The sequence below is a fragment of the Pollicipes pollicipes genome, unplaced genomic scaffold, assembly GCF_011947565.3.
Source record: "Pollicipes pollicipes isolate AB1234 unplaced genomic scaffold, Ppol_2.1 Scaffold_4881;HRSCAF=5763_pilon_pilon_pilon, whole genome shotgun sequence".
Lineage (NCBI taxonomy): Eukaryota > Metazoa > Arthropoda > Thecostraca > Pollicipedomorpha > Pollicipedidae > Pollicipes > Pollicipes pollicipes.
This window is the reverse complement of record NW_023596576.1, coordinates 55237003-55263220: the sequence shown is the minus strand read 5'-3', so window position 1 is coordinate 55263220 and position 26218 is coordinate 55237003. Positions and strand designations below refer to the sequence as shown.

The following is a 26218-nucleotide window of genomic DNA, read 5'->3' as shown; positions in this document are numbered from 1 at the left end:
AAGCAAATGAAATGTCCTGTTCAGGGCCAGGAGCGTATGCCGTGACCGCATGCTGATGACAACGAGCTACCAAGTACGATGCTTAATCTGCGACATGGTCTTTCATTGTATATTAATAATCCCCAGAACGCACATCGCCACGCAGCGGAGCCCACGTGTCCGCACATCACAGGTGGCATTGAGCACGATTATACAACTGGTCCGATATCGTCGCGGAGGACACCGTCGCAAGGGGTCATGGGAATGACATTGCGGTCCATCACTCACACTCAGCGTTTATAGTCTGCAATCACGCAGCGTAACGACTGCTCCAAGGGCTCCAATAATCGGGGCCTTTAGCGACGGTAACAGCACGGACATCATGAAGTCGCATTACTGTAATGATCTTTTGCGTTTTGTCGTGTAGGTTATGCGACGCAAGACAATCTTAAAACTAGTCTGTTCATTGTTAGCCCCTTAAAAGCGGCAAAACCGGCGTCCTGTGCAACTGCCCGTGAACGCTATGCTAGGCCCACAAACCGTCAAAAACCATGTGCAAAATCATTTCTGAATCTATCCGAGCCAATGGACAAAACACTGCCATTGCCAGTTTTGTCTCTGATGTACTTTCCATGCCATCAATCAAGAGCAAAACGATCAACTCGCCCGACAGCGAAGAAGCGCCGGTCCTACGCAAACACCTGGCTCTAGATCAAACGCGGGTATGTACATCCAGAGTTGCACCCTGACACGACTCATCTAGCTCATACCGCCTTTGTAACTGGCTCCTAGTACGGCCAGAAGCCTGGGCCCCTCAAATCAACCCCGCATGCCTCTTGACCAGTGCGCAATCGATGACATTATCCACAATGCTGCTCGTAGGGAAAATACCTTACGCACCGCGGCCTGGTGTGGACTAAGACTGACTTCATGACAAACGTTCTTTAGTTCCTTCTACAAGCCTTATGGCACATACATAGGCGGGTCGATATTAATGCTGGGCACAGCTCCGAGTTTCATACACTTTGACATAATGACGTCAGCTGTCCCGGCGCCATTACTCAGAACAGCTGGCCGACGTGCTTCGTGATGATTATCAGCATCACGACATGCAATCATACCACCACGCCTGCAGTCCCCGATGAACTGGTATTGACCCGCTTCGCGACCCAGCACGCACCGTCGCGGCGTAATTAGATGCACTATATCATTCCACAGCGGTCTAGCTGGCTGAGCGTCACGCATGATGGATCGAGCTAGCAGTCCAACCGCCTCGAGCCGCCGCAAGCCGGCCGAACACGCGACAACGCACCGCCCTGCTCGCGGGCGCTTGATTACATTTGGCACGTGTGCCGGCGCCCGACCATTCTCAGCACTGGAGCAACCGGTCAGCCGACAGGCAGACCATTGCCAGCCCACTTCGTCTGATCAGTGCACACGGCCGGCTGAGCGCAACAAGGCAGTCTGCTGACTCGTCCACAGGCTTTCATCCCAGCGTGTGCTCAGGTAGCGGGTGAACACTTCCCTTCACACGGATGCGTGCGGCTGACTTGCACTGCATTACAATCTAGACCTGTACCGTCGTTGCTGACATGCACGCTGAAGCTAATGACCATTGGTGTTCCGCCAGAATAGGACATTCAGCTAACAACGGATCAGGTCTGCTAAAAATCGTCTGTGCTATGACAGCCAGATTCCACTAACCGGGGCAGGTATCCGAGTTCAGAACGATAAGGCCATTCTAAAACTGTTGATAAGCCCATGCTAAAATCATATATCTTACGGGGACAGGCATATTCCAGCCTCCCACTCAACATGCGTCGCGCAGTCTGATTCACCGGGCTAAGGCACCGCATTCAATCGAAATTAAGCTGAGGAAAGGGGCGTCAATCAGCTTATCACAATAACAAGCCCCATCTTAACTATTCCCACAGCAATTACGCTAAACAGCTATTTAGCAAATGTCCGACTCTGAACAAGAGGCAAGCCACAGCAAGCCACAGCAAACTCACCTGCCATGCATTTCAAAAGGTCGCAGATACTGGTGGACGGAGAACATTAGCAGGCAGTACTAGAAAGTGGGGACGGAATAAAAGAAAGCCCAAACACCTTCCGCTGTCAGTAACCTCACTGATACTCTTACACAGTCCATTTATGTGATGGGATCCCTGCATCTGTTGTCTCTGAAGATAAAAGGTCATCTACGAACGCATCATGCATCAATGAGACAGACTGTCTCACCAAGCTAGGGGGAAAGAGAGATTCCCAGGGGAAAGACACCGTCCATCCACATACCCTCCAGACCAAATGGCGTAGAATTACCCGCACCAAAATCGTAGGCGTCACAGCTACTAGACGCATTTCCACATGTGGTCCGTCTACCCGGAGTCCAGACCCCTCTACGGGGGGCGACATCACCCCACCAGTCACGCTCGTCCCGCTTTCGCCTCCTCCTCAGCCAGCATCCGGCCTCTTCCGCAGCCCGCGTCTGGCCTCCTCCTCAGCCCGCGTCTGGCCTCCTCTTCAGCCCGCACCTGGCCTCCTCCGCAGCCCCCGCCTGGCCTCCCCCGCAGCCCGCGTCTGGTCTCAGTTCAGTCTTCCATGGGGAAGCTCGGGAAGAGACGGAGGAAGCGCGCCGTGTCGTAGGCGTACATCTCTGCGATGTCCAGCAGGCCGTCGCCGTCTGCGTCTAGAGTGTCAAACGCCTCCTCAGTGGCATTCGGCCCGTCAGTCGTGTACTCCGAGAAGATGTCCGTGAAGGAGAGCAGCGTCATTTGCTCGTACCCCTCCGCTTGGCTGATGATGTCGGCCCTGCGGCGGGGCAGACTTAGTCACATCCGGGGCGGCGCAGAGTAGTTTGCATCATGTGATGCATTCAGTGGCTATAATCTGACTTTATATTTCAGGTGACCCAACAGAAGAACCCGAGCCCATCCTTCATCACATCCTGCATCCTGCAAAATGTCATCTACAGGAAATTGAGAAGATGATGCCTACTCTCTGAAACTATCATACTGTGCATCCCATCTGTCTCATCCTGTCTTTATTTGATTTGACCCGATCTGTGCGTCACGATACAATCCTGAGGCCCAAATGCATCCTCTTTCACTTCGTAGCGAATGTAAATGAGCTACGCGCCTAAAGAACGTGTATTATAGGCTCACATACACAAACATACTAAAACTGAAAAATACTTGATGACAATTATGCAGCAAGTATTGACAGACACCATCAGCACGGAATGAGGCTGAAAGCTGCGATCAACATGCTAATAGCGTATCCCACCTCACTGAATTGTTCTATTGCACCGCACGGTCATGGCTCATAGGGACACAATCACAACACAAGGCAATGGCAGGAGTGTTTGTTATTTGGAGACAATTGCAACCAGTCCAAAAGCAATATAATCTTAATGCCACTCTGATCACACGCGCCGGTCTAGTTATAACGCGCCTTGATTCGTCCAGAACCCACAACCCAACCGATCTCCAGCCACGCTCAAACCAAGGGGATATATAAAAATAAGCAAATCGGGATCGCAACACCGGCGCCAGATAAGTGTGTGATAGCTTCACCCTCGCCGCCACGTTCGTCAAGTTAGATCGATATTACACATTCACATTCGCGTGTCACATTTGATCTACTCACCAATTACAACAAAATTTAGCTCACAGATAGAGCTAATTATGCCAATGACGAATATACAAGTTACTAAGCGTGACATCCAAAAACAAGGGAGTTATTAAAGGTAGAAATTCAAGGTCATTCAAGGTCATTGCTTAGTGAGCCTTCCTGGATTCGACAGATTTCGACTCAAGTTGGTTTGTTGATTGAACAAAGCATTCCAATTAATAAAATCGCATTTTCCAAATGTGACATATAAAACCACGCCCGTAAAGAACCATAGAAGTTCAAGGGCACTCAAAATCGGACTCCTTCGGTTCGTTTGAGATTTGGCAAAACCATTCACAACGCATCGCTCCACCTAGCCTGCAAATATTAGATTGTGACATTCAAACGTCCGTCTTCCAGTGGCATTCAAATTTTGGAAATGACGGCCCCGCACGTGTAAACATTTATACATTTCATGTCAGTAAAATGGCAGAGAGCTTCGATCACCTTGCATGTGGCACAAATGTGGACCATGTACATATACAGTTTTCGCCAAGCGGCAATTTGTAACATTTCTATTCACGCATTCCAGAGACTCGCGAACAATGGGATATACGACATCTCTAAAACGAAACAAACGGTCTCGTAATACGGCACCAAGACCAAGGAATGCTGAACAAGGCATCTCCTTTGATGTAATTAGCCATTGCCTCTCATATGATGTGCCATACGATGGCACAGCATCCAAAATGCTACGTACAAATCAAAAATGTTACATTCGATGTAGGTTTTCACACATTCGTGGACTCCTCTGATCGCTTTGAAATTCACCACAAATCATCATCGTACATGGTTCCACCTAGCCACCAAATCTTATAGCATGACATTCAAACGTTCACCTTGCAGAGATATTCAAACCTTAAAAATGACAGCTTCGCATGTGCTAATATATACACGTTGTATGTCAACTAAATGCACGAGAGACACCTTCGATCACCTCGAAATTGGGCAAAAACGTGTACTATGTACGTATACAGTTTTTCACCACGTGGCAAATTGTGACATTTGGATTTACGCATTCTAGAGACTCTCAAACAATGGGACATATGATGTATCACTAAAACGAGACATCCAGCGTCATAATATGCCACCAAGACCACGGGGTGCTGAAGAATGTGTCTCCAGTGATGCAATGAGCCGTTGCCTCTCATGTAAGGTGCCACATGACGGTACGGCATGCAAAAGGTGACGCACAAATCAAAAATGTCTTATTCAATGTCGTACATTCTCCTTACATGGCTCTACCTAGCCACCAAATATTACACTGCCACATTCAAACGCCTGTCTTCCAGAGGCATTCACCACGGAGTGTATGGCATCCATGAAATTGCCTTCGCTACCTACCCGAAAGCATGTCTTTTTCATAGCAAATTCCATATTTGTGGCGAATTTAAAAACAATCAGGGGAGTCCGCGAATGTGTGAAAACCGATATCGAATGTGACATTTTTGATCTGTACACCACATTTTGCATGCCACACGGTCATATGGCACGTCATTTCAGGGGCAACAGCTAATTATATCACAGAAGATCCATTGTGCAGCAATGGGATATATGATGCATTCCTTGGTCTTGGTAGCATATTACGACGCTGTTTGTTTCCTTTTAGAGACACGTCATATATTCCATTGTTTGAGAGCCTCTGGAATGCGTAAATTGAAATGTCACAAACTGCCACTTGATGAAAAACTGTATATATGCATTAAAAACATTTCTGGCAAATTTCAAGGTGATCGAAGGAGTTTCTCCAAAGGAGTCCATTTAACTGACATACAATGTGTATATGTTAACACGTGCGAAGCTGTCATTTTCAAGGTTTGAATGCCTCCGCAAGATGAACGTTTGAATGTCATACTACCAGATTTGGTGGCTAGGTGGGACCATGTACGATGATTATTTATGGCGAATTTCAAAGCAATCAGACGAGTCCGCGAGTGTGTGAAAACCGACATTGAATGCGACATTTTTGTTTTGTACGTCACATTTTGCACGCTGTGCCGTCATATGGCACATCATATGAGAGGCAACGGCTAATAACATCATGAGAGATGCATTGTTGAGCATTCCTTGGTGTTGGTGGCATATCACGACGCTGGATGTCTCGTTTTAGAGATATGCCACATATTCTGTTCTTTGAGAGCCTCCGGAATGCGTAAATTCAAATGTCATAACATGCCCCTTGCTAAAAAAAGCTGTACACGTATGTGGTACACATTTGTGCCAAATTTGGAGGTGATCGAAGGAGTCTTTGGTGCATTTAGTTGGCATACAATGTGTATATGTTAATACGTGCGAGGCTGTCATTTTCAAGGTTTGAATGCCTCTGGAATGCGAACGCCTGAATAACATAGTATAATCTCTGGTGGCTAGGTGGAACCACGTAAGGTGATCATTTGTGGCGAATTTCAAAGCAATCAGAGGAGTCCGCAAATGTGTGAAAACCGACATCGTATGTGACATTGAGTCCGCAAATGTGTGAAAACCGACATCGTATGTGACATTTTTGATTTGGACGTCACGTTTTGCATGCTGTATCGTCATATGACGCATCATATGAGAGGCAACGGCTAATTGTATCATAAGAGATGCATTGTTCAGCATTCCTTGGTTTTGGTGCCGTATTACGAGACCGTTTGTTTCGTTTTAGAGATGTCGTATATTCCATTGTTCGCGAGTCTCTGGAATGCGTGAATAGAAATGTTACAAATTGCCACTTGGCGAAAACTGTATATGTACATGGTCCACATTTGTGCCAAATGCAAGGTGATCGAAGCTCTCTGCCATTTTACTGACATGAAATGTATAAATGTTTATACGTGCGAGGCCGTCATTTCCAAAATTTGAATGCCTCTGGAAGACGAACGTTTGAATGTCACAATCTAATATTTGCAGGCTAGGTGGAGCGATGCGTTGTGAATGGTTTTGCCAAATCTCAAAGGAACCGAAGGAGTCCGATTTTGAGTGCCCTTGAACTTCGATGGTTCTTTACGGGCGTGGTTTTATATGTCACATTTGGAAAATGCGATTTTATTAATTGGAATGCTTTGTTCTATCAACAAACCAAAGTGGGCCGAAATCTGTCGAGTCCCGGAAGGTTCACTAAGCAATGACCTTGAACGACCTTGATCCTTGCTCTCTAATAACTCTAAATAACTCTAAATAACTTTGTTTTCGGATGTCGCACTTAGTTACTTGTATATTCGTCAACGACATAATTAGCTCTATCTGTGAGCTAAGTTTCATAGTAACTGGTGAGTAGATCAAATGTGACACGCGAATGTGAAGGTGTGATATTAATCTAACTTGAACGTCTCGCCGGCAGCGAGACGTCGACTGGCACCCTAGACGCGGCACTCCATTACGTTTGTCGGCAAAAACGGATGAGATTCCCAGGCATATAAAGCGATAACCTTAAGTTTGGTCATGTAGTCCAAATTTGAGTCAAAATGATCGTGTTTTTAAATAGCTTTCTTTCTCCTTATACCATTAATTCTGGGCGCTTTCCGGCGTCGCTTTTGCCAGACGAGGTGGGGCCCGTTTTAAATCTGCTCTTTGCGGCTTAGATGACTGGACTGAAGCCTACTTCAGCTGAAATACCAAAACTTTATCTAAATGATCAACCACGTTGCATAAAAACCGTTCAAGCAATATCTCTGTCCTAACCTTCCTGTGTAATTGGAGGATGTATCTATTTTCTATTCGTCACTGCTGCGTTTAAGTGCCACCCAAACCTTCACCCTTGGTCTTTTCGTCTATCTGACAAGGCTATATTCTATATTTCTACTACTATATTCTACTACTATATCTGAGTTGCTCTATGCGGGTTCTGTGACACCACACTGACTTAAGTGTCGTTATGTCAAAAGGATGTGAATTGAGGGTGCCGATTCCGTGACAAAATTTTGATTTAGCAGCACTACATACAATGTGAAAAAACGCGGGGCGCGCGTTGAACGGACGTACAGATTTGTGTGGAGTGCTGGAGGGGTAAGGGGTATAATAGTGTTTGATTTGTGCAATGTGCACACGGGTGCAACACCCACTAAAATTTGCTCATCCATGGTGCCCTTGATTAACTTTTCTAAAGCCTGGTGTTAGGAATGCATGTTATTTAGGTGAATAATCAACTTAAATGACGCTTCCAGGTCGCCTGTACACAATCAGGTCAGGCCCTCAGCCCCGAAGGCCATGGCGCATCAGACCACCCATGCATACGGATGGGACGAGTCATGAGGCGTACGTCAGTGCTGGCTATGAACCATGTGAACGGATGTCATTTTTTTCAACTGACCTCAATGTTATAGGTATGTAGTGTCCTATGCAGTGGTGGAGGTCCCCTCAACTTGGTTTCTGTCCCAAACTTTTAGAAGAACATAAGACATGGGAAGCCCAGTCGTGAACATATTTTGCTGGTCCACATTGTTAAATCTCACCAAACAGTCCTCCCCAGACATGTTTAAAAACTATGCCTGCCATATGTACATCCAATGTTTTTTGTGTAGAAAGCATGCGCCTCGATTTAAGCAGCATATCAAACAAGGCATGTGACGTTAATTAGACTAGTATTTTCTTGCAGTCAAGATAATTTTGAAATAATTCAAAATGTTCTTATTCAGGGTGTGGGAACTACAAGGGCCGGGCTGCTATAATCTCCAGCAATGTGGTGAAATTTTATGTTGGTCTTATCCGCACTGCTGTAATAGAACTCAATTAAAGCTGCCGATACTCCTTTTACCATGAGAGGGCTGTTTGTAGCGTAAGTGCACAACCATGTCTCTATATGAATGCCGACTATTCAGTGCCTCTGTATTTTGTGTAAAACATTTTTTCTGTGAAAAAGACGTTATGTTGGCCGCATGCCGATTATTCAGTGCTCACCAATTTCAGTTAAGCACTGAAACGTGTTTCGTATATACAGCATGACTGGGTCAGAACTGAGTCAGAACATGGGCCGTCAAATCTGGAACAAGATGAGATCATACAGGGTTGGGCACACTCATCAGTCGCTCATTGGGCCGAGGGCTTGCCCAAAACAGCTGAAGTGTCCCAGCCCTGTGTTGCACACCAACATACATGATTTTCCTTGGAGCTCGGCCCCGCTGATATCTCAAAGCCCGGCACCGTTTCCACTACAACACGCAGCGTGCCCTCTACAGAACACGGTGCCTAAGCAGCCGAACACAGCGCTCGAATCTGAACACAACCTGTGTGACCAGCAACGAGCGACGCCAGGCGACCGGAGAGCCGGGTACGGATGTTGCTCACTTGCGAAGAGAGGCCGGCTCTCGCGTGACGAAGTCGGCCATGCTAGTCACGTGGCTCAGCTGTTTGCCCGCACAGTCGGTCTCGTTCATCCACAGCATGCGGGTAAACCAAAAGTTCACAGCCATGTTCCTGAGAGAACGCGACGCCTGTCAGACAGCCGCGCTCAGGGCGTTCGTCGAGGACTGGTGACGCTAGACGGTAGTCAAGACAACAGACGTACGAGCCGGTACGTGCAATGCGAATATATTCTAGACTGGGTTCTATTACATTACACTGTAGACACATAAAAACATAAAGATGTCCGGTCAACACAGAGCCACAAGGGCCCATCGAGGTTGGCCCACCTCAGGTTCTGTACACATCCTCAAAACTAGTCCCATGAACTACATAAATTTAGCTACACATGAGATCTTTAGACCGACCAAGCTTGTCCAAACGGTTTTTGGGTGTTGCTAGAAAGGGCCTTCCTACAACTTCGTTTGTTAGTCCATTCCACTGCTTCACTTCTCTTTGACTGAATGACATCTGCTTCTTCATAGTTCTGCTCCCACCTTTTGCCAAATGAAACTGGGTTCCTCTGTTTCTGCCTAATCTCCAGTGTTCCATGTAGATCTACCTTACCAATCCCCTTTCATAATATTGCATACCTCTATCGGATCTCTTTTAAGTCTGCGATATTTCAGTGAACACAAATCTAAGGCCCTAGGCGTATCCTTATATTCTAAGTCGCCAATCCCATTTATCATCCTAGCTTTTCGCTCTATCCCTTCCAGTCTATATATTTTTGGGTGCATGGGGACAAGCCTGTGCACAGTACTCTAGGCGTGGTCTGACATAAGCTTAGTACAACTTTTTGATTTTCCTACTCTTTTTGACATTCCTTTTCTTGTAATTAACGTGCCTTATGGCGCCCCCCCCCCCCGCCCCCTCTGTCCCAATCGTTGTTGTGTGCCGCCCAGCCTAATCCACTGGGCTAACGCCACACCTTTAACCACAATTAGGCAGAGGAAAAGGGCGGGAAGTAGCCTATTGTAACGAAAAGAACAATTTAAGTAGTAAAACGGCAACGATGTTGGGCAGCTCTTTAGAAAAGTAAGCACCGATTAAAAAAATAAAAATGAGCGGGCCTCATTCATTCAAATCCAGTTTGGCACGGTATCTGTCGAATACAACAGCGTGTTCCAGCCTAGCGTATCCTCCCATAACTGCTGCTCAAACGAAAATCCTCTGACCCGATAAGGCAACGCCGGGCCCGCCAAAGGATCATTCTAGATGTTGCGCCATCAGCAACCGAGAGTCACCAATTATTCAGTCCGACAGTCACCTGGTATTGGAGGAGCGCACGTGGTGAGGCCATTTGTACGGCAGGTAGAAGCAGTCGCCCTTCTCTAGAGTCACGTTATACCAGGGGACGTCCCGGAGACCTGTGGACCAGGCACGGGTCTAATGTTCGGCACGCCACAGAACCTGAAGCTTAGGTGGGAAACCGACCAAGCCGCGACACCACACACCGACTCCTGAACGAAATTGCAAGGTCACCAATCACAAGCGGGAAAGTTTGAGCATGATAGGCCACTCCCTGGTCAGATGTCACCTGGTTGCTCTGTATGTATCGTTCAGGGCAAACACTTAGCTCGCCCTGGGCCTAAAGCCGGACCACCCTGGACACATCCCAGTGATGACACCACGTCAGTGGCAATGACAACCATGCACACAGTTTGAAGCAGTGCAAAATGCAACAGACGATACAGCACAGAAGTGAACGCAGATATTTTGTTAACGACGCACGAGTGAAACGAGCTGTTACAATGAAACGACCGCATGCACATTTCGCGTATAAAAGTACGATCCAATTTATTTAAGTGCCAGCGTCGTCCAATAAGCAAAAAGCGAGCACGCATCAGGCCACGGCCACGGAAGCCTATCAGGCCACGGAAGTTCTTTATCTACGCCCGCTTAAATACGTTTGTAGGTCACGCAGCACCATGCCGGCGCACCAACACAAACGGCTGCGCCCTATGGACTGCCGAGAATCGTGACGTCACGTTTCGTGACCGCACAACATTCAGAAGCGGCCCGTGCTCATAAGGCCACACTAAAGCGGCCTCCTGCTCGGTCGTCGCTCGAGTGGAACTCCTGACGGTATGCATAAAGAAGGCCCTTATCGCGCAACGTCTCTGCGCACCCAAGCATCGGCGTTTCTGCAACGAATGCCAGACCCGTGAAAGCGGTGCTGAAGTGACGCGCACACCTGGCTAAAAGTACAAGGCCGTTCAGCGCTGCGCGTGACGGGCACTGCATTCGCTTCAATTCAGTTTCGTCGCATTTTGGAGACTGAGAAGATAATGCGTGTGTACGCATCAATAATCGACGAAACGACCCCATTCTTACTCATCCATTTTCCTCACATTTCACCGTACAATCTATGGCCCCGGGCGATCATTTCCAATCCGTTTTCCTGCGATGTTGCCATCGCTGCCAAACATAAATCACTCACGTGTCGCAGCAGTGGAGCCGCAAAATTAAATCACTTCTTAACCCTGACAGGTAAAACAAACACCCAAAAGCGCTCAGAGGAATTTCCCCGAAAACTTGGCACCTTACCTGCTACGTATTTGTGTTCAGTTAAGCCAAGTTTTTGGTCAGATTTGAAAATGCTCCTGATGTGCGTCGTGCTGCATCGTGCTATTCCATACTGGCAACGTTGAGTCGTTTTTGAAAGTGTAATTTTCCCCACCGCTCTTTGGTGATAGCTATAAACACCTGAGCACCTTCAAATACTACAGGCGCACTTTCAGTTCCCTACAGCAACAGCTGAGCAATGCAGCTTGATTAAGAAAAACTCCAATGCCTAAGGGCCATTATCAGTATCGAGTCAAGGTTCTAAGATACGTTTAAAGTGACACTCAGCACAAAAGAAGACGTTACAAAAAAACAACTTAAAGTCACATAAACACACGTGCGTTCATGCACACACCCACAAACCCTAGCCCGCGTACACGCTTTTATTTTCACTCAGCACCGCTTCTATCATATACCCCAAAGTCGCCCAACGCACGTTTAGAAGTGTGCCCTTCGACATGATGTGCTGCCCGCAGGTTTTCTGGCTGCACAGGACTGTATACGCCAGTATAGGTGACGCCACCCTCTGGCCTGAGTCCTCACTCGCGGGAGTGTGCTCACTCGACCAGTGTCCTGGCAAACATTTCAGCAGCGAAGACCGGACCTGGCCTGCAGCTGAGAGGGGAGCCTCTCTAGTTCTCCTGTATTGCGAACGTTGCCTCTGCACCATTGGCGGGCGACGCTAGCCCAGTTCATCTTGCAAGCTTGATGTGCGATTGAAGCTGCGTCGGCTGGAGACGGCGCGCAGACCAACATTGGGTGTTTCTGGGAGCAAAGCAAGTTTTCTGCGAGCCATTTCCGGAGGCAGCGACACTGTGGGTGACATGAGGGATGTCCCCACGGTGGGAGCCTACAAAATTATTGACCGCATGCACGCTTTTCACCCCTTCGCTTTTGGCACGGCAAAAGCTTCTTGTGAGTGAAAGTACCTTTCATACAAAACGCTAAAAGATCTTGACGCGGTCATGGACACCAGGAAATCTTGACACGGTCATGGACACCACGAAATCTTGACACGGTCATGGACACCAGAAGATCTTAAAACGGCCATGGACACCGGAAGTTCTCTCAAGTTGGGATGCCGATATCCCACTTAGATTTTTTATTTTCAGCTACCACCCGTAGGGCTAGTGGAATTTTTTTCAGACAGTCAGAAGCATAGCTCCCCCTTGGTTCCCGCGTCGCTTTCGACGGTGTGTCTGCTTCAAGCGTACTGTTCCCGACACACCTCTTACAATGCTATGGAAATACCGAACCGAACACACTACGAACAAATCGCCTCACTAGAAAGCGCCCCACAACGTAAATGTTAGGTCACGCGTTCGCCACTTCGGCTGTTCGACGCATTTATCACGCTTCTCAGCCAGTGTCCCGCGGAGTTGGAAGTTGGAATCTCGCTGCGCTACCATGCCCCGCACGTTGAAGTATCCACCCCACTTTTTGGCTGGGTCACGCTACGTGGAACGTTGTGCACGTTACCATATAAGTTCTTCAATATATTGGCTAAAAAAATGCAAAAAGAAGTTTTCGCAGACGAGTCACATTTTTAAGCGTCCCAAATGTCCTCCCAGCCCTTCGTTAGCTCTGGTGGGATTGGCCGTTAAGCTGTCTCTGGCGAGGGCTGACGATGCGCTGGCTCTGGCCGCACTCAGCCCTACAACCTGGTCCAATCCGGTTGTCCGCTGCAAAGGGCCTTATTGAATTACTTTTCATCAGAATTAATTTTGCACCACATTGCATCCTGTGAGCACCTCAAACGTTTGCCATGCGATCCCTGCATATGCAACGCCAGTCTACAAATGCTGGCAGGTCTTTCACGCGATACCTAACGCCTGGATCGGGGCAAAAACTGCGACTATGTGACACGTTATCTCCTGCTATTGTTCCGATAACGCCATGCTGCCGAAATATCAGCCCATCAATGTATCATTTCTTCTGGGTCTTCTCCGAGGAATAAGGCTATTGCTACCGTATTATCTATGTCATTTTCCTGATAATACCCCCAAATATACACAACGCCAATGCCAACTCGTGTTGCAAGACAATGCCTCGATCCCTTGATCCCTCGATCCAGTCAATCATTCATCGCGACTTAGACTGCGTTAGTTCCGTTGGCTCATTTCTTCAACATTCCTCCGACAGCTAAATGCCCTTTTGCACAGACAACTGACTCTCCAAATACAAACAATGGCCGGATCTGCACAAATGTCAGGGGTCAGACTTCAGAGGTTCGGATGGCAAGCAGCCCAGCTACCCTACCAATCCGCCGTGACGTAACCTATGACGTCAGTAGACCATTTATTCCTTTTCGTAACGGAAAAAGCTATCCAATATTTGCTACGGTCAAAAATGTTTTTTGTCGGGATCGTTTTTTCGAATGGTGTATATTTCGATTTACCCAGTCATTTTGACATCAAAATATGTTGCTTTATTCCAAAATTATGCGTGTCAAAGGGAGAGTTTCGCTTGAACTGGTGAGAATAGGTAATCAAACAACCTGATGTTATTTTGTATTCGGCGTTAACAGCATATCAGCTACGCTTACCTGGGAATTTGTACATGTCAACGTGCTGCACGTCCACGGATGAGTAACGCCCTTCCATATGATCAAACTCTATATGGCTCGATCCACGCTCCTGAGGAGAAAGGAATTCACGCAGACGTCATCAGCTTAGCCCACACAAAAGTTCAGAGCTGGAACACAGGAAATTAAGCACAGGAAGCCATATCATATCACATAAAACCGAGTACGCAGCGCCATTTGCGAGCAAACTTCCCTAAACTCCACCCACTGTCAACGCCGTGAATAATGTTTTCACGGAGCTACAAAGCAAAGACAGGAAACGAACGACCCATCTCACAAAGCTCGGCAGTTCCCAGCAGATAGGGGACGCTCTGATCACAGTGATCCCTTGAGTAGCTACTTACGCGAGCGACGAGCGAAAAAAGTCACACTGGCTGCAGGTAATGGAGCCTAATATGGTAAAACCATTCTAGCTAGCTAGTTAGAGCGCTGTCTTCGGCGTAGCAGTTACAAAATAGTCCCCGATGAACAAAACATTCCACTCATTTAGATCACTAAGCCGCCACTTCGAAAAAACGGGCTTCCTGACCCGCGTTAATCATATCATCGTAGCTCAAAGAACACAAAAGGGCATGTTTGCACAACGTGCTAGAGCTAGCACAACGTACCACGCCTGTACTACCCAGAGGCTGGCTCGAGTGCAGCAGTCAATCCAGTCCCGTCCAGCGGCTACGCCTTTCACATAACCCCGCACAGAGCACAGGTGGTGAACGGCTGCCACCCACCAGGCTTCGCACGTCACGTTCGAAGCATCCGGCAATACAGCAGATAGCGCAACATGTAAGAAATTTGCCATGATGGAAACTTCTGTGCTCCACTAGCTATGAATATTTTTCGAGGAGAATGAAAATGCATCTGTTCGTTTTCAACGATACCTTATTCCGCGCACCGTTTCTGATGCGGGCGATAGTGGCGTCGGTGGGGCTGGAGGGCAATCCGGTCAGTTTGATTTGACCCTCCGCTGTCCGTACGCCAGAGCACATCGTGCTCGGTGCTATTTCCGTCCGCTATGTAGCACCGCGATCAAAGACGTGCCAGCGAAGACCGCTTATTACTGCGTCAGCACAAGTAGTGTTCATTTAAGCCCCCTGTATCATTGTGTCATTCTTAATTTTCATCGCTGTTCTGAGTATCTACTATTACCCCCTTGTGTAAGGTGTACCACTACAGACTACACTACCAACTACAAGGAACTTGGGCGACCGCAATGCCATCACCGTGTACATTCCGTGCCACCTACCGCGTCCACGAGAAAGAACTGCTTGGAGCCGTCGAGCACGCAGTTGATATTGTCCAGCTCGTCGTAGTGGAGCACGGAGCGCGTGCCGCCACTGCTGAACCAGAGCACCACGTCCATCAGCATGTGCTGCAGACCACCGCACTGTATGCTGCGCGGCACGATCAGGTCCCCTGCACAGGGAGACAGGCGGCGATCAGGGCCTGTGCAGCACACGTGGAGCAGGCACCACAGGGCCCATGCGAATCGACATCTTGTCTGGCTCCGACTCGCAGCTCCTAGGTCGGGGGGATACCGGGTCCAGCTCTCCGCAGCCCAGCACAACTCTGGGTTGATCTCAACTACCGACTCAAAAAAGCGGCTCAGCTCCCGGCGTCAATTCCTGACGCTGAATAACGACACGCTCACGCGTATGATTATTAAGGCGTTACGACACATTTTGCGGCTACGATACACAACAGTTCTCCCCGCTCCCACGTTCTTCACATCCCCTGTCAGACGTGTCCCAAGCCCCCAAACCAATTAAACTGGTACGGTAGAACACCGGGCGGCCTTTGGTTGGATTTTACGCTCTCTCCGGCGGACTTAATCACTTTTTACGTCGTGCCTGGACCCGCCTCGGCATCCTGGTGCACGTATCGCTGCATTAGTGGACCGCGACACACGCAACCCTCCACGGAGCGCCACCGACTGCAGCGGTTATATTGGCGGTCAGGGGCCATGTCGCTATCGGGGTGATAAGCCGGGCCCCACGTGGGAGCCGAAGACGCTAACCGCACGGCCATTATGACTTTGCTGCCAGTGCCGCACAGTGGCAACAGACGGCTTCTCGAATCTCGTCACTGGACGCTGGAGCGCAAGCGATCCTACATAACTCGCGTAGTTCATTCAGGACCATGGGTTTCAAAGATACGCAGAAAGGTGTCGATGAGTCTGTCTCACTGGACCGTTACCATCGACGAGGAAAACAGCGCATAGAGACACGACAGAATCGATGATGAGTCTGAGAGATGAATCTGCCTGGCTCAAGAGGCAGGGAGAGCCGCTGACGGTCAGCGGGGAGCCGAGGGCAGAGACCCCAGGACCGCGGGAAGAGGCTGCACGCAGCCTGCTCACAACCTTATCGAGTACAGGTCTGGCCATAACGCCACGATCCTAGGGAAGTTGGGACAGTGCATGGATTATAGAACGCTGCCATTAGAACTGGCACTGATCAGACCATCCATCGAGACGACATTTTATGCATTCGAAAGTTTGCGTGTGTTCAGTCATGTGAAATTGTCCGTTGCAACGGTTCAACTGTGCAGAGCAGTGAAGTTAGCGTTGAGACATTCCAGGGCCCCACCACTTCAGTCGACAAAGGCCGATCAGGTCTTTAACATAATCATGCTTCCTGCAGACCGTCTCACAGCATCAATGACAACCAAGCCACTTACCGTGCATTTCTTCCGGAACACTATACACCATGTAGTAGTCTTCTTTGCTGTATATAGACAGATATTGTGCAAAACTCATGTCGAGTGATCCTTGCCCTCTATCTTCTTTTTTCTTGACTTCGACGTCAACATTTAAATTGCCGAACTCTTTCCTGGCAAGAAACTCAGCGTTAACCGAAACCGCAGGGAACGATCCATCAAACAATTATTCAAGTGATCACCTGCTCACCAATAGCCCCTAATAGCGGAAACAGGATGTGTCAACTGTTTCACAGCACTGACGGCTGACCACGAGCCTTGTGCAGTTTCACACGCGGAGTGCTGTCGTAAAATCACGCGCCAACTCGAGTGTGCTGGCCGACTCGCGCTGGTTAGCGCGCACAGCAACGACGCGTCACACGGGTGCTGCACGCACTGAGCGGGCGGGTCACTAACCTTAGGTAGTCGTCAGTCCAGCGCTGGAAGGCTGGATGCAGCCGGGCCAGGCCGCGGAAGATGGCCGGACGCCGTGGTTTCGTGTAGCGCCGATAAAACTCCTCGGGGTGTGGGAACTCCTCCAGCACGTCGATGGGTTCTGCAAGCGGTGGCTGGTGGTGGCCGAGGGGCCGGCCGTGGCCGGCCGGCGCACTGCGCCAAAACATGATGTACTTCTCATAAATTACCAGCAGGTGCTTTTTCAGGTCATCAGAGTTTGATGTGCCAGCCTTGGTGGCAATGACAGCCAGGATGATAACAAGTATGGCAGCAATAAGATGTGCTACATTTGTACTTAATAATGGCTGGTGGTTCACCTCCTGCTTGTTGCATGATTTCTTTCCCAGTATCTTCTCTTCCTTCTTTGAATTTTGTGCATTTTCTTCCTGTGAGTTGCATGTGTCCTGGTGGTCATCCTGCCCAGAAGTATGCATGGATCCTGGCATGATCATACACAGGTGTGCTCTGAAATAAAAACAAAAGTCATTAGATATAACATATCTGAGTGCTAACAAGGCAAGTTAGAAGACAATCTAGACAACCTTTTCTAATCTTTCCACAGATCACTGTTGTAATTGCTAGTTGCTTATCATAGTCACTTCACAGGGCATCCATTACCAGCTATTTCTCCAATGTAAGAAAACTTTCATTCATTTTGCAGTCATTAAATAATTTTCAACAATTCCATGTCATCATCATTGTGTACCTAATCAAAATAACAACATTTAAGTAAATTTCCTCCAATGTAACAAAGACCTTCCAAATCATACATAATCCTCCACTGAGATGAAACTGTGAAATGAATAATTCCATTCATTCAGTAAAAATCATGTCAAGACAAAAATGTCATTATGACCGAGATGACAAACCTTTTCCATGTTCATAAAATTTAACACAAAATGTGTTATGCATTGCCATCAACCACACAGTACATAAACATCCATATCTAAGCAATAACTTGTTGGAAAGTAGCTGAGTAAGAACATAACAGTTGTTTAAAACACAGCATCTGGTAACATTGGAGATAAAAAGTGATCAGTGAATTCTGCTTAAATATATCATCTATATTGCAATGGGTTACTGCTGACATATTCAACAGTGAAATCATTGCTAATACATGTGTCACTGCCAAAACATTCACAATGTGTGCACAATGAACCAGTTACTTTGATCAGGGAGGCAATATTTGTTTTTCACAACTGCCACAACATTCCTTATGCTTTGCATTTATCACCTATACCTAACACATGCACGTCAGTAGGTGCATAGGTGTACAAACATGTGTAATCTTTGTTTTTCAGTACATCGTCAATGGTGCCACTTTTCCTGAACAACATGCAGAGTTCAGAGAGCGGAAGCTACGTTCAAAACAGTTTTAATTTATTCTATAGGTTATGTGTGCAGTTCCTCGTCTGAAAGGATCATTAAAAAGACATCTCCCGCCGACGTACCCAATAAACGTATGAGAAAACACCATAAAACGTAAATAAACAGTGAGAAGGTAATTACCATAGTTACCAACAACCTTCGCACCAAGTACAAAACTGTACACAACTCGAGTCCGAACTGTCTGCACATATCAGATATGCAACCATTGCGTCATATCTGTAAAAGCTAATTTCCCTAAAGTATTGTCAAAAATTCCAATTCCGCACATCTGTCATTCAAAGTTCAAGATTTATGGGCTTTTAGCAGCATTTAACGGACGATCGCTTTAACCTTGATTGACATACTGATCAACGTGTCAGCTGCCAAAAAGGCTTGCGCAGTCTGCCCCTTTTTCAAGTTCACCTGGAACAGCACCTATTAGTGTAGTCATGGGGAAATTTCAGATTGCCTTCAGCATGACCAAATCTCAGAGCCTTTCTCCGAGCGTCAAGTGTTTTTGGCAAAAGCCTCCAACCCGGAAACCCAGATTTGCTTAAAATCGCCCCCTCCCTCGTCATTGTGGATTCGGTTCAATTTCATTTCACCTCTTTCTGTTATCTGGCTCGGCGAACACTTCCGACACCGCCGCTACCATCTCTTTCGACGAGTAAAAGGGGATGTTCCTCAGTTGAAGATATTACAACGACCATGAGATATGGTGAAATATGCTTATTTGGAGCTATCAGTATGGTCTTTGGTGGAAAATACGGTACCGGACAATACAATTTTTTCTGCTCAGTTAACACGCACCCGGGTGGCCAGTTGCATGCCCTTCGCTCTGGTGGGGGTTAGTCAATTTGAATGCACCCTGAGATCTCAGGAACTAAGGAAGTTAGAGAGACCAAATTGACAGGGTGTGTTCACCTGCACATGATCTGACTTAGGCCAAAGTTTGAGGTTTCTAGGTCATGACATTACGTGTCCTATAAGGTCAAACAAGTTTGAACTCCAGTTCGGTCTCCAAAATGCCTTCGGAACGTAACTTCTTATTCTAAAGCAAAAGGTCGCATGCTCATTCAAGGTCAGTGACCTTGCTGTGATATTTTTACCTTTTCTTTGACTTTTCTACCTCAGTGACCTATTCTGACCTTTAAGAGGTCAATGGAAGATTGTAATGCAGTTTTTGTTATTAAACAGTTTGAAATGAGCACCAAAAACTATCCCAGACAGGATGCCCTAGACTAAAAAAAAGGTTCGTTTTGACCTTGGTTTAACCCTCATAACTGATCCCAGGTGAATGGAATTTGTTCACTCAATTGTTGTGTTGCCTAAGAAAGTATCTCAGAGATGGATGGCTTCGTATAACACTCCGTTGTTGCATCAGATTGAACGTTCCATAGAAAGTGACTTCGCTGAATCCATGGTCTGTCTTTGAGACGCCGTAGCTCAGCAAACTTACAAAGTAAATCTAGATATTTTATACAAAACGATCCGCTATTCAATTGGCTATTTAGCGCGGCCACGTCGCGCTGTTAGTAAAATATTTTGTAAAAGCGTGGGGGATCAAAATGATCCCCACGTGAACGCGTATTGGTATGATCCCCAATTAATTATTTATTACATCGTCGAACCTTGAAAGGCGTTGGTTGAGAGCCAATTGCCAATCGTTATATCTGGAAATAGTGCTCACGAACGCCAGACATGAACGAGTCGACAATTACATTTGTCTTGGTCTTGATCGCCTCATGACTAATGAAAAGGGAAAACTTTAATGCCGATATCATGGCGTCATGGTGCCTGGGTGACCTTGAAATAGCATGCAAGAAATAGCCTGCCCATTGCAGAGAGTGCCGAGATCAGAGCTAGAAAAGTTTCAGATCTTGAGAATGGCAGAGCTGTGAACCACACCGAATGATCTTCAAGATGACCACTTCAGGTCAAATCCCCATGCAGATGTGAAACACTCGCCTTAGCGGCAATATTTCACATATGCAGATTTGGGGGGAGCAACATTGTTGCTGGCACACCCACTAACACCCGCAAAGCCGCCGGGCTGAGTGTGAATTTTGATAACTCGCAGCTGTCTCATTCAGAATACATCAAAATACTAGGGGCGCTCATCGATAAAAATATTAATGGCAGCATCAAGCGGCCGAAGCTGCTCAGCGGTTTTGGCTCGCTCATAGCTATTAACAAGCTTAGGCATGTGCTTCCCAGCTGCACAATGACGTTCCTAGTTGAGTCACTGGTCTTCCTCCACATCGGATATTGTCTACCTGCATGGGCCTCGACAACAGCAGTTCTGCGCCAGGGCCTGGATAAGGCTATTAACTTCGCGGTCAGAATCGCTGTCGGCAAACGCAGACGAGATCACGTCACGGAATCCCGAAAACGACTAAATTGGCCCAATTTCGACGAGACTGCCACCCACCGCGACTGCATATGTTTGCCTCGCGCCATTTACGTGCATGATGGGCCACGGCTATCAGCAATCTGACCAGGCGCCGATCTGAAGTATCTCAGCGGAACACCAGAGCCACCGGTGACGAAACTGTACTGCAGACGAGCGCTGTAAAACACCCTCGCTTACAGTGTGTGGAAAGGGCCTTTCCCTATCGAGTCGTAGCGGCGTGGAACCGCCTACCTGCTGCCACGCGCCAGTGCAAAAACTTAAATGAGTTCAAGGGCAAGGCAATATCTTTCATCATAGAACTTACCTAAATTGACCAACTGGCCATGGCGTGCAGGCGCTGATTGTATCACAAGTCGCTCATGTTTTATAACATCGCATGTGTATCGCTTGCGTTGCGTCTCATTTGCGTGTGTTGCATATTCTGTGTTGATCTATGTAGTATGTACTGACGAGGCGTTAGAAAGGTCACTCGCTGGATTTCACCAAGTTTCGTAATAAATAAATCAAAATGAATAAATCAGATGCAATGAAACGAGCTCACTTAATACTACATATTACGCTTTAAAATAGAGAAGACTACTGTAGACAAGACAACTTTTATGTTTAGTAAATATGCTCTTCGATGCGTCATTGTTTGCTTACGCCACGGCACCTTGCACAACATTGATTGGAAACCAATAAACGGCTGATATCTCTGACAATCGTGCTCACAAACGCGAGATATAAATGATTCGACCAATGCATTTTTATCGGCCTTGATTGCCGCATGGCTTATGGAATAACATAATTTGAATGACGTTATTATGACATCATGAATGCTAACGTGACCGTAAAATTATCTCCCCGAACTAGTCTCCCAATCGTGTGGCTTGGAAACTAGGGGGTGTTAGGTCTCAACATGCGCGCAGGCGGCCGGTTGAATACATTCGTTCGGATGGGGGGAGGGGGAGTCAATCTGAACCTCTCTCCTAAGATCTCAGGAACTAAAACAGCTAGAGACACCAAATTTACAGGGCGTATTGGAGTGTACGTGAACTCACTTAGGTATCTAGGCCAAGGTCAAGAAAGATAAAATTACCAATTCGTTAGCATCTAGCGTTAGTGGGCACAATTTCAAGATATCACAACCGTCATTTGGCTCTTAACCAATATTGCACAAACCATGCAGCATCCTGACATGGCTTAACTTAAATGGATTGGAAGCCTTTCAAACGGCATTGTTCATTTCCGGGGGACAGGATGAGGGAGACTGGAAAACGAACAACGAGAAAAGAGAAACATAAGAAAGAGGATGGGAGGGCCGCATGGGATTTGAATCTACAATGCACTGTTATTTGATCGCTTGATCAGATGTATACGACATCTTAAAACGCCCCTTTCCTAGATCATGCTCTAGATAAATCCACCGATAAATGACGGATTTTTCTGCTTCCCCGTCTGCTCGTCGCCCGCTCATTTATAGTTTTTCCTGTGTTGCATGTATGAAGAGGCGAGGGCAGACAGGCATGCGGAAAAATGCGTCATTGGTGGGTGGATTTATGAAGAGCATGATTCGGTAAATGGACCCTAAAATGTCGTGTACGATTGTGTCACGTACATGTAGGATCAAACGATTATACGTAAAACAAGCAACGTCATGTGCGGTGTTTACTGTAATGTGTGTGAATGTGCGTCTTTCATCGGGAATACAGGGTGACTTGATACGCCCGTTCTTGAACCGTTTGTCAGCCCTCAGGACAGAAAATGTATCGCTGAACTTCCCCATATTCTTTCACTTTAACTCCGTGGGGCACTCAGTTAATGGCGTAGAATTTGTTGGCCTCGATAGCATTTGGAGCAAAAATGTAATGCACAGAATGCTAAGGGATAGGAAGTGGATTAGTATGTTATGAGCAATACAATAGCGTGATTCAAGCGGAATTCAACATTAGAACAAAATCTTAGCTGAAATGTGTTTGAAAAGTGTCCTGGGAGGGGCTATCCCACAACCAATGCACATGCGTCGACTACTAGTTTTACGATGGGACGTGGAAAAAAGGAATTGTCCAGACTTGCTCAAACAGAACTGAAACGTGTCATGAAAGAGCGCTAGTATATATATATATATATATATATATATATATATATATATATATATGAGCAATTTTGTGCGAACCATCTTTAATCTAAGCGATGACGCGAAGTCAAAGGCCCGGAAACTAGAACGATGCATCAAAAAGGTCGTCAATGCTGAGTCAGCAGTTATTTTTAATCAAACATGTATCAAAGAAAGAATTCTGCCAAAATATTCCAACATATATATATATATATATATATATATATATATATACATATATATATACATATATACACATTGAGACAACACCTACCTTTTATGGAAGCTCGGTGTTAAGCTATATCGCCAGCAATTCACTCTTTTTCGCTTGTGGTACCAGAGCACCGGCCTTCCGCACGGAGCCGGCAAATGGTCGTGATGCCTCCGGTGCGCACCGCTCACTGCCGCGCACCTGCGTCGTTAACAGCCAGCCAGCTCCGTTGCAAACCTGCGGCGTGTTGCGTCACAAGCCACGTGGTTGATAGGTCCCCTGTAGCGGGAACATGTTTGCAAAGGTCGGCGGTGGCCACCGCCTGACCGGCGGCTCAGATGTGTCAGGTGTGGCCGCTCTGACGCGCCACGTCAGGGCGCTGCGGAGGCACAAGAGCAGTCCGAACGGTGGGGCGCGTGGTGAAGCGTTTGATCGTATTCTAGCGTTGTGATTTCACAGCATGGTTTTATTTCGTGTTGTAGCCACTAAAACCTGGCAGCAATGATCGGTCAGGGCGCATTAGAGAGCCTGTATAAAAACACCGTGCACGACACATGCTTTCGCCAGCCTGCACTTTCACCGCCCGTAGCATGACTCCCGCCTATAAATGCCCGCATATGCAGTAATTTTCTCCCAGTCTGTCTCAGTTTATGTCGACGCTATTATGTTTAAGGGATATTTGGAAAAAATGACATTGTTTATTCCTGTTTGATTAATGACGCACCTGTGGGCCGTCGGTTGATTTGTCAGAAATAAATTCACCACGCACTCGATTTTACATGTCTATCTGATTGGTTGTCGATATCTGACACCAAGTATAAAGGGAATGTTTCACATTTGAAGAACTGAAGCAAGCATCCTGTATGGTGAAACAAGCTCACTTTTAACCTTTGGTATACTTTTTTCAATTGGAAAAGACTGCTCTAGATAGCATAGTTCTCTGTTTAGTAAACATGCTCCTCAATGCGTCATGGTTTGATTATGTCATCGTACCTTGCACAGCATTTATTGAGAGCCAGGTGACGGCCGTTATGTCTGGAAATCGCGCTCACGAGCGCCAGATATGAACGGCTCAACAATGGCATATTTTTCTTGGCCTTCATGGCTGCGTGGCTTATGGGATGGCAGGATCTGAGTGACGTTATTCAGGGGAAGCGGATGGGGGAAGGGCGCCGGAAAAATGGGTTTGAGCCTGCCTCCGAAATGTACTTAAAACAGCTTTCTCCCCAGATTTGACACAAATTTTCGCAGCTGGCATCATGGATGTAGTTCCTCAAAATTAGTTTTTGGGGCCAAACTCCCAAATTATGATCACTGAACAATAATTGACAAAAATCATAACCAAGATAGGAAACAGGATCCCTGGTTAGGACGAGGTACAATCTTCTCCCCCCCCCCCCTCCCCCCACCAGCTGAATAGGAAACCACACGCCTTTAGCTGGTTATGTTAAGTATGCCTTTATCTGATATTTCTGTCAGGTTAGTCTCAACCTTCATTCAGTGTCTGATGGCCAGCAAATCAATCTTCAGTGTAAGCGAACTCCCGAACGAAAATGTTTGATGGTTGTGCCATATTGGATTTTATTGTCCTTGCTTTTGGTCGTTTATTACATGGAGAGATATATTGCATTTACAGTTGTATTGCAGCGGCTTCTGAAAGATTGACCACAGGTGAAAATTCAGACAGCTCCAAATTTCGTCGGTGACAGAAAAGACACTTTTTCACCCCTGAAATTCAGCCTGCCGGTAATATGACGACACGTAACGTTCATGTAATGAGTTAACGACATCAGTGAGCGATTAATTTTTTTACACTGGAGGGACAGCGCAGGAAGGATGAGGAACATATAGATAGCTAAACAAAAGGGACCCTTTGCAAAATTGAAAGGCGGTGGAGTGTGCGTACAAAGTGTCAACAAACTGTCACTCCACACGGCAGTGTTGAAAAAGGTACGGGCCACTAAAACATATTCTGCTCTTACCGTGTTTTGATACGCGCATCATCATCGCAATCGACGTTTCGTGAAGGAATATATGTAATAGAAGTTTCAACAATGGGAGCGCTTGACTCTCCTTTCATTACGAGCAGGCGTTCATATGGGTCTCCCACACTGCTTGGCGAGTGGATCCTTTTTTACCTTTGGCTCGACTCACCACCTGACGCCCAGACACCCTTCTATCTACGCTTGTGTGTCTCGAAAGAGCACCCAATGCTTTCAGGATGCAGCGCACCCATCTCGCAGCCGACCTACAGTTGAATAAAGCTGCATGCTTAGTCTGATCCAACGACAATCAGCGCCGGGCTAACCTCATAATTCACTCACCCGAGCATGATGCACGCTTTGATGCACGGGCGCACTTTACACGAGCATGATAATTTCGAACATTTTGAATTTCGAACAGGTGGGCATCAAGGTCTGACGTTCCCAATCTCAGCCTAGTATTTAGGATGTTACCTTGTCTAGATCCAAAGCTGTGATACGCCGGACGCGCGGCCACACCGCAGCGCTGACATAGTTCCCGTTTGAAGCAACGAGAAGACTGGAGAGATGACGCCTCAAGTGGAAGGTGGTTGCATCTTCTCGTAGTTGATGGAATATAAGATTTTTGGTATGTTGTTCTGTTCCGTGGTAATGTAAGTGTCATTGCATTGCATAGAGGGCGCCCTGTTGCAATGTTCGTGTGTCAGGTAGAAGTGCAGTGACGTTTGTTAGCAGTAGATGTTGGTTGTGGATGACGTTGTGGAACAGCGTCAGATTGTGCATATTTCTTCGTGATTAGTGTTCCATCGTATTTCTTTTTCAGACCAAACGATTCGCCGAAAAACTTCCAGCAGGCGCGAGCAGCAAACGGGCCACTGGG

General features: G+C 47.0%; 1 protein-coding gene across 2 annotated transcripts; it reads right to left on the bottom strand.

Moving 5' to 3' along the window:
* Nucleotides 1-78: 78 nt before the first annotated feature.
* Nucleotides 79-23534, bottom strand: LOC119101199 (uncharacterized). 2 transcript variants are annotated; one of them, XM_037224491.1, is made up of 8 exons: nucleotides 23420-23534; nucleotides 17231-17734; nucleotides 16796-16947; nucleotides 15363-15532; nucleotides 14084-14174; nucleotides 10241-10340; nucleotides 8917-9045; nucleotides 79-2790 (listed from the first exon to the last, which is right to left on the bottom strand). In XM_037224491.1, exons 2-8 carry the CDS (start codon nucleotides 17719-17721, stop codon nucleotides 2571-2573), a joined length of 1353 nt encoding a protein of 450 aa, XP_037080386.1. In that variant the 5' UTR covers nucleotides 17722-17734; nucleotides 23420-23534; the 3' UTR covers nucleotides 79-2570. The 2 variants fall into 2 exon arrangements, with proteins under 2 accessions (XP_037080386.1, XP_037080387.1); XM_037224492.1 differs by lacking the exon at nucleotides 23420-23534 and adding an exon at nucleotides 18779-19225.
* Nucleotides 23535-26218: the final 2684 nt, after the last annotated feature.

Bases quoted from the DNA above. Each gene is read 5' to 3' on its own strand.
- LOC119101199 (XM_037224491.1), bottom strand. From the start codon at position 17,721: ATGATCATGCCAGGATCCATGCATACTTCTGGGCAGGATGACCACCAG. The intron at 15,533-16,795 runs GTAAGTGGCTTG...CTCCCTGTGCAG, and splicing joins TGTTCCGGAAGAAATGCACG to GGGACCTGATCGTGCCGCGC. The intron at 14,175-15,362 runs GTAGGTGGCACG...CTTTCTCCTCAG, and splicing joins AGTTCTTTCTCGTGGACGCG to GAGCGTGGATCGAGCCATAT.